Source organism: Anoplophora glabripennis, unplaced genomic scaffold (genome assembly GCF_000390285.2).
Source record: "Anoplophora glabripennis isolate ALB-LARVAE unplaced genomic scaffold, Agla_2.0 scaffold1633, whole genome shotgun sequence".
NCBI lineage: Eukaryota > Metazoa > Arthropoda > Insecta > Coleoptera > Cerambycidae > Anoplophora > Anoplophora glabripennis.
Genome location: NW_019417706.1, coordinates 3491 through 13034, shown reverse-complemented (window position 1 = coordinate 13034; position 9544 = coordinate 3491). Strand labels below are relative to the sequence as shown.

Genomic DNA, 9544 nt, shown 5'->3' with positions numbered 1-9544 from the left:
CTAAGGTGAAGGGTCGCATTTACCATTCAGTAACAATCTAACAACAATTCAATTCTTCCGTTTTCTCTCAATCAGACAACTCGTATATAAGTTACAAGAGATGTGTTATTTAAAAAACAAAACATCCGGTAGCTATTTATTTCAAACAGTAGTTTATTTTTGTTCATATTAACTCATTTCCTAAATAGCATGGAATTCTTCTAGTAATTAAATTCTTTATCCTCGGATTTTAAGCGCTACCCAACGTAAATTTTATACTAATAGCTGAAATATTCAATATATCAACCACATTATTCCTATTGTTAAATGCTACTACGGTGGTCTAGAGGTAACGGGCTCGCTTTGCAATCCAAAGGTTCGGGGTTCGAATCTCAGACAGAGCAAGACTTTTTTAATTTAAATAAAATTCGAAACCAACTTTAAATGTACCGCCAATTGCAGCCCACCTCTCTCCTTCACTCCGATCTCTATTGCGCATGCGTTTAAATCTAGAAATTTTGAATTTACCACCAATTTTATTACCGCGCTCTGATTGGCTGGGAGAGGCGTGGCACACCTGTAATTAACACCTGTCGGCGGTATCCTTTGATCTTTGCCGACAAATTTTCCCACGTTCCCAGAAATTTTCCCAGTCTCAAGTAGCGCCCTACCTACTCAGCAGTTATCTTTATATTCCATACATGCAATACAACGTTGTTTTGGCGGGTGGCTATTATACACAATTGACATTTGTCTCTAACAAGTCCAAAATTTATAACTTTTAGATTTAGACATCCCTCACATTTATCAGTTTTTGCTATAGGTACAGTATTTTCTTTCTCACACGCTACACATAGCCCCGTACAATCTTTAATTAATTCTTTACTCCTCCCAGAACAACAGTTGTGACATATAATTAAACCCCGCACGCGAATGGGATAAACCTTTACTATAGCTTTCGACTCCCATTCTTTCGGAAATGACATTTTGACTAGTTGAGATGTATAAACAGACTGAACTCCTCAACATACTGTAAATGCTTATATAACAAAGTAGGTGGTTGACATCTATTTGACCTGTAGGAAATTTAAGTATATATAATGTTGCAGACGACCTTAACTGCCCTTGCCTTAAATGTGTTATGTCATTCATCATCCATATTAAGTCTCCCCCTCTCTAACATCTACGATGTTTACCTGACTATAAATAGTTGTAAAACTGTACGATGTATCATTGATGTGATATCGTCTGCAATAGTAATTTGCCTTTCAGAGTGACATATACCTTTTTTGTTATTAAAAATGGAGCACAATGGTGAGAATTCGGTTTCATTGTGTTAATAATAATATAATTTTTCCTTTTTTTTCTTTCTTTCAGATTTTATTAACTGCTCTCTAGTGCCTCACCATCGCCTCTTGAGGCATCGTTTGTCTGCGCATCTGATAAGATGTCAGACTCAGGTTGGAGCAGGGTGCTCTTACTGCTGGAACAATACAAAGATGCAATGAAATCGCTGCTGCTTCCACAACAAATGACTGCCACCAATCAAAGTGTGATGTTGAATCATCTGCACGTTGGTCTGAGACACTTGCTGCTGCTGCTGGGACAATGCAAAGATCTAATGAAATCGCTGATGCTTCCACAAGAAATCACTCTCATCAATCAAAATGTGACGCTGGATCATCTGCACGTTGGTCTGAGGCAGCTACGGATGAAAATGACTGGGACCATTATGATGTACCCACTTACATCCCCCAAGTCGCCACAAACTTTCAAAAACCTCCACCGTTTCTTTCCAGAAACGAAAGGAAGCAGTGGCGATTGAATCGAAGAATAAATAAATAAATTTTTTTTTTGTATCTATATGTACTATTTTTTAAAAAATTAATAAATAAAGTAGATGTACCAAGTCAATATTTTTATTTTCTTTAACCGCTTAAGTAATAAAACATATTTTTGCTATATCCTTTATAAGAAAAATGTTAAGATATTAACAAAATATTAACAAATGGAATGTATTATAATAGAGACTAGTTAGTGTCTAAACAGCCTCACATTTGTAATGTCAGCTAAATGTTTTTTATTAAATAAATTATATGTATATACGAATACATGATGGTTTCTTTCAATATATTAAAAAAAAAGTGTGGTCTCTCAACATTTTACTATTTTTAAAGATGCATAAGTGTTAGAGCAATATGAAAATATCAAGTGACAATAACCTTCAAATAACCTTAGTTTTACATATATATAAAGGATTTCAAATTTAAGAAATCAGTATCTTTGATACAACTGAAGGGGCAACATGGAAAACAGAGGAGTTCCAGTAGTAGAGGTTGCTAAGGCGGATTCTACGACTTATCCATACCACTCGCCAGATAGAAATTGGTCCTCTTCCTGGAGTGATACCACTGACGATATGGAATATGATGATGACAACGAGATCGATGAAGACGTCAATATAGAACCAGACTCTTCTACATCTCCAGGCAGGTTGTCAGGTTCAACGACACCAGACAACCTCAGCATCGATTTCGGTAAGCAAATAATGCGATAATAAGTTTAAAAATAACTTTTTTCTGTACAATTACAGGCAAGTGGGGGGGCGGCAGGGAGGCTTTGCCCCCCTGGACCCCCCCTTTGGGTGCTTTGCGAGGACTTTCAACAAAAATTATTTTAACGTCCACAACTTTAATTAAAACTATGTTTCTGTTTTTATGTTTTCCCAAACAACATATTTTTCAATATTTACAAATCGTTAAATTTATTTAAACAGTATTTATTAAATACAAAAAATTTTATTTTTATTAAAATACATTTTTTAATATATGACATTTTATTATATAGGTCAACTTAAGGTCAAAACAACCCAAACAACTTTAATTAAAACTATGTTTATGTTTTATTAAACAATTTATTTTTCAATATTTACATATCATTAAATTTATTAAAACACTAATTATTACATATAAAAAGAATTTTAATTTTTATTTTAAATATATGACATTTTATTATATGCGTAAACTTAAAATAAAACAACCCAAACAACTTTAATTACAACTTTGTGTATGTTTTATTAAACAATTTATTTTTCAATATTTCTATATCGTTAAATTTATTTAAACACTATTTATTACATATAAAAATGAATTTTTATTTTTATTAAAATATATTTTATTTTAAATATGTCATTTTATTATATTCGAAAACTTAAACTAAAACATTTATTTTACTTATAATTATATATTTACAGATATTAAAGTGTATACTAAACATAACTTATCCATCTACTTACATTAAAACTACGTATATACATCTACTAATTACATATTACTCATTCGCTCGTCTCACTTTCATCCGCTCAGTCAACCTTTTTAATACATTTCCACTTGCATTCTTCTGTCGCACTTTATTGTCTCTTTTCACCTTCCATCGTCCTATTTTGTCGAGCGTCACCCGCACTTTGTCTTGCAACACCCGCATTTCGTCTTGCCACACCCGTACTTTTTCCCTCTCGCCGGCGATGCGATCGTCGAGGTTCTTTAGTTCACGATCGGTTGCATCCTCCCTCCGATTGTGTTTGTCCCAGTATCGGAGAAAGGATCTTACTATCTCGGACTCACCGGGTTGGGAACACTGAAACCAATCGTCATCCTCTGTGTGGGCTGCTGCGGTGAGGGCCGGTGCTGCAACGGGTGCCTGTGCTTCCACAGGGGCCGATGCTTCCACGGGGGCCCGTGCTTCCACGAGGGCCGGTGCTTCCATAAGGGCCGGTGCTTCCACGGGAACCGGAGCTTCTACGGGGACCGGTGCTGCAATGGGGACCGCTGCCTGGGGGGCCGCATGGAGTGTCACTGTGGATATCGTTGGTTGCTGCAGCAACTGATATAGTTCGGACGCCTTCCCTTTGTCCGCTCTTTTCTTACCCGTCCGACTCGAAGGGCGACTAACTTTCTTCGTCGCCATCTTGACGGATGCTGGTGGCGGCTTGGATTGGAAGACGTCGTCTTCGTCGTCGTCGCTGATGGGCGACAGAATCGTTGAGGGAAGGTCTCCCAGGTCGGCTAATGCCCTTGTGATGAGGTCATCCTCGGAAACGTCCATTTGGACCACCCCGGTAGCTTGTTGACAACGCGTGGTGAAGTAGCCTGGGTTCACTGGAGCACACTGCTTCGGCTGTTGAAAATATTCTTGAATATGACGTCGCTCGTCCGGCGTCATCTTCGGCATCAGCTTTCCCACACTAGCCGACTTCTTTTTGGTTGATCCACAAGCGACAACCTTTCGCGGCACAGTACTTGTACGGCCCATCATTAACAAACACAAAACAATTATTACAAAAGCAAAAATAGGATGCACGGCACGGCACGTCTTCACTCTACTCAAGTACGAAGCGAAAGAGGACGCTCCCAATGATACAGTCCTTTTTGTCTCCGAGACTCCCACCTCCGTATTCCATCACACTGTGCATGCTTCACCGAGTGCGCACTCGTACCCAAGCCATTTGGCTTGGCGTCACCTGTTACTGCGCAGATTCATTAGAATGCTTGGTCCCTATTGGCTAACAGATTAGCGTCCTTCTAATAATTTCGCGTCCCTTCAAACACGCATGCGCCAATGTAGTTTATGGCAAGGTGCGGCAGACGCGCTAGCTTGACATTGTTACCAACTTCAAATTAACAAGTACTGTTACCAACACATATATTATTAATGCTACCAACTGTGTAATACCTTAATGATTGTTGACCATCACCATAATGTTACCAATTTATAATCTGCTATATTTTGTTGTCCATTGTGTAATTACAACTTTGTTCGTCCAATTTGTTTTATTGTATAGCTTTTAAGACATGTTGTCATCTACGTATGTAGGTTCTCAATCAAGTTAATAATTTGAAATATCTTTAATTTCAGATTAAAATAATTTAATAATAAAACTTGTCACTATTTTTTCTTCTTACAATACATACAAGTTCAATCACAATATTATAATACATTTTTCTGTTATGTAGATATGAATTTTCCAGTTATTCGACTAATTCTTCGAGTGCTTCTATTAAAAGTTCCAAATTATTTTTTCTCTTGATACGTGCGGCCTGGCTTAAAGCAGTTACGAACCAAGTGAAATTGTTATCGTATTCGGTTTGATAGAATTTTATATCATGGTGTCCCCATGGGAGAGTTGACGAGCTATTTGGAATTACAAAACGCTTATCATCGTAATGAGAAAGGGCTACTTTGTTTTTTAGTTCTGTATAAATGTCATGTAACTCGCTTCGGAAAGAGTTCATCTTCCTAAAAATCAAACCGCCTCGTTCTACGATTTTTTTATAGTCATCCACGGTCAAAGTGTGCTTTATAACTGACTTCTTTACCCCTTTTGCTTTTTTTAATTCACTATTCAATGATTTTACATAATAAGCTTTAGCTGCAGTCCCGTAGAACTCCATTATTGGATCTGCCGGAAACTCATCTTTCATTTTTCCTAAAATCGAGGGGGATATGGGAATACCGAATTTATTTCCTTGCTTATAATTAGACGTGTCGAAATGATTTATATTAGATTTAATGAAATTATAAAAGTTGTCAGTGTAAATTTTGATAATCAAGGAATCTGTATCCGTATAAAGTAACGAGGCGTTGCGACCAAAGTTACCTTTAATTATATCATATAAAAAATTGTATATAACCGTTTTTGATAATTCCAATATTGAAAATCCGAGGTAAAGAGGTTTATTATAATGAACTTTTAACTTGCCCATGTGTATGGCGACAAAGTCCTCCGAGAAGATGGTGCATGATTTGAAATTAGGACGAGCAATTAATGTATTTGCACCAAACGATTTTCGAACTTTTTCCCAGTGAGTTACCAATTTGATATCTTTCCTAATATCCACGTTCTCCATCGTTTTACCGTACACGGCATTGTTCATGAGCTTAAAAAAATCTTTTTCGAATTTGTTTGATGTAGCATTTCTCATTACAGTGTTAAGATCGATATAGACTTTCAACCAAGGGCTTTGATTAAATTTTATTATACGATGTATTTTAGTGACTTTCAAACCGTTTCTTATTGCTTGTTTCAAGTTCCTAAAGTGTATAATGTACTTATGTTTATTATTTAAATTTGGAATTAATTTTGGAATTTTTGACTTTGCACCAGGTGGAACAATATTCTCTGCTAATAAGGGCAGGTCTGAGTGTGCATCATGTAATTCTTTAGGATATTTCACGTCTACTTCTAACGCGTAACCGTTAAGTCCTTCGTCGGGAATATCCATTACGTTAAATTTAGAAATTTCGTCTTCTGTTAACCACGAAAATCCACCGGTTGGTAAACACTGTGACATGCTGTGTCCGTAGAGATTCGTGGCATCCAAATACATAATAAAAGACGAAGGTTCGTCTGGATTATAATTTGGAAGGAATGTATTGTTCGCAACATGCTTCCTATCAGAACATTGGCTGATTCCACCGCGAATACCTTTTTTGAAAAACTGTAGCATTGTAATATCCGTCAAAAGTTCCAACTCTACTTTTGTTAATCTTAACATGGCGTCCCATGCGAGACCTGGAGCTGTATAATATTGTGCGGGATCCAATTTATATTTGTCTAAAGAAATTGCTCGAAAGTTTTCAAATACATCACATAATATAAGCACGTCTGATTTTAAATATATGTCCGAATATTCGCCTAAATCTTTACAACTAAAAACTTTCCACGTTTTCTGTGCTCTTTCATATTCAGTATCCGTTATGTGAGTTTCATTCAACTTATCATAAAATTCATCTTTAGTGGGTAAATTTGTAGAATTTAGTTTAACTAAACTCGTTAAAAAACTGTATGGAAAAACACCTTTTTGCCTGATTAATTTAAATTGTTCTTGATTCGGAAAATATTTCAAAGTTTCTTTGAATTGATCATCGTTTAAATTATCAGCTAAATCTTGGAGAGATGTAGCCAAAAACTTGAAACTGTCGATGAATCTCATTTTCAAAAAAACTTTTTTTACTCTCCCATCGTAGCCAATGTAATCGTGCATATAAAGGTGTTTTGTGAATGAAATATATTTTTCTTTACTTTGAGCTATCACATCGATTTTATCTTTATTTAGACATAATTCTTTTATGAAGAGGTGAGCATCGTAGCCCGACATGTTGTGTAATATTATTGGAACGAAATTAGCTAATTTATAATTTAGATTACAAACCGAATGAGCTGCTCCCTGTCTTTTCGTACCCGTTAAATGGCAATGGTCTCTCACCTTAGTATGCCAGCTTTCAAACGGTTTCTCACATATGCTACAAATGGTTGAATTTTCAAATTCTATTTCCTCATCCTCTGACAAAGGAGTCATTGGAACTACATCTTTCAAATAATTGTTATATATGTCGGTTAAATCTGACTCTAAACGCTGTACAAAAACTTTTGTTACATCTTTCCCTCTGTAAAACACAAATTTTGATAGTGAATCGTTGAAAGAGCACTTTATCAAATATGCGAACGAATATGGATCGTGGTTGAAAGTCTTACATGTATAAGATTTTTCAGGGTTGGGTTCGCATGTGTCCATAGGTTTCAAAATAGATTCGAAGTCGGCATACACTACGAAAGGCACTTTCAGTTGTTTTTCGAAATTTTCGAATTTTAATATATTCTCGGGAACGCTTTTTCCAAATTTATCTACGCGTAGTTGCAAACTAGGTACAGTTGTGTAAATATGATTGCAGTCGTGCCTTTGATGTTTTAATAACAAGTCTTCACGACCGAAGTACGATAAACAACCGTCACAAAAATACTTTTTATGCTCATTGCTAGAAATTTGACTAGAAACCAACCTCGAGAAATCCTTAATCCAACAGTAATGACTTTTAACGCATTCTTTAGTACAATGATGATTTTGACCGCACTCCTTAGTGACTAGTAATAAATTCACGTGATATCTTAATTTTTTTGGTGAATAACGCAAAGGCCCGACTACTTCATATTTTAACTTATTCTTTTCAAATGTACTTTCCAAACCGTATACGTTAACAGATATATCATTCATTGCTTCAAATTTAGAAATATCCTTCAATTTAACTGGAAAATCCATACCTACCAAATTCAAAACTGATGAGAAATGTGGATACGAAGACATCTCGTGCACTGGACCCCTTGGTGGATACATTGCCGAAGTTATTGCCCACGCAAAACAGCACTCGTCCTGATTCTTTACATTCACTACCGCTTTCTTGTCTTCCACAAACTTAGGTAATTTCATGTAAGAGGATCCACACAAAGGACTGTTTTTATTCACGTTTACCTCGACATACAATATTTCCTCAATAGCCCAACCTGTAATAATATATTCATGTAAGCGGACGATCTTCATTTTTCAACTTTTAGATATTACTTACCGGAATCTTTCTCCTCAAATTCAGATGTTTGAGATGTCATCGTATCTACAAAATCTTGGTAGATACCACTAATATCCACAGACTCGTCGATAATTCTATTGCAGCTGTTAAATGCTTTAATGTCAGATGTCTAGCGAGTTTGTAATATATAATTGGTAAAAGTTTCCATATTCACCTTCACCGACTTGTGAACACTTACGACATCTTCCAATAAACTTATTATCTTCCCCTTTACTTCATCAAAAAACTTAATGTAGTCTGTATGCTTAGTCTCACTCTGCACTCTGTAGCTTATTATTCTACATTTGAACGTACAGGAAACGGTTCTATGTTCCAGTGTCCTACGATGCGCATAAATTTGACTCCTGGGTATTTCCTTACCACAACAGTTAATTGTTTCAACCAGAGCATGCGCTGTTGAACACATTCAATTTAGAGTTTCTGTTAGAGGGAATTACAAAGGTTAATGAAGGTGACCAATCTAATATTCGGCAGAGGTCAAATAAAGGTTACCAACTAATGTGGTTTTCAATGTTATTAACAAATCAATAGGACATCCTCAAACTTCAAGTAATGTCCAACTTCGCAGAGGTCATTCAAGGTCAACTAATATGAATTTCAACGCGTCACCGCAGGGGTCATTCAAGGTCGCCGAGGGGGTGAGGGGTGAGACGAGGGGGAGATTGAGAATCGGTTAAAATATCCTACTATTACCACTAGGCCCGGTAGAAGGGCCGGTTCCCTGACCGGCTGCAAATTCCGCGACGGCATCAATACTGGCAGAGGGGTGTGTGGGTACACATGTTGCAAGTGACCCATTTTTAAGTACAACGTCAAGAGCGTCAGCGAGACGTCGCCCGGACCATTGTTCCCGGAAGACGATCCCGGCAGATTGGCGCCAAGGACCAGGTACTTCTGCCAGCGACTCCACACGAGGAGGGACTCTCCAGCAAACAGTCGAACCGACAACACGTCTTTTTCACAAGCTTAGTTTTCAATAAAATAGTTTATTTATACCGTTGAGAGAGCATTTTATTTTTGCTGTACAGCGAAAGCAACCCTCATATTTATTATTGCTAAAAATTATTCGATTTTCTTCATACAAGTTGTTACGTTAACTTTGGCGATGTAGTAACAATAAAGGTATGTCCGACCAATCTCAGTG

At 36.7% G+C, this 9544-nt stretch overlaps 1 protein-coding gene across 1 annotated transcript in view; it reads right to left on the bottom strand.

The window, feature by feature from the left end:
- Positions 1-1403, bottom strand: part of LOC108915368 — a 9540-nt gene extending 8137 nt beyond the window's left edge. The window contains exon 1 of the mRNA XM_023456474.1: positions 1386-1403. Coding sequence (XP_023312242.1) covers positions 1386-1403 — 18 coding nt within the window. The remainder of the gene's footprint in view (positions 1-1385) is intronic.
- Positions 1404-9544: the final 8141 nt, after the last annotated feature.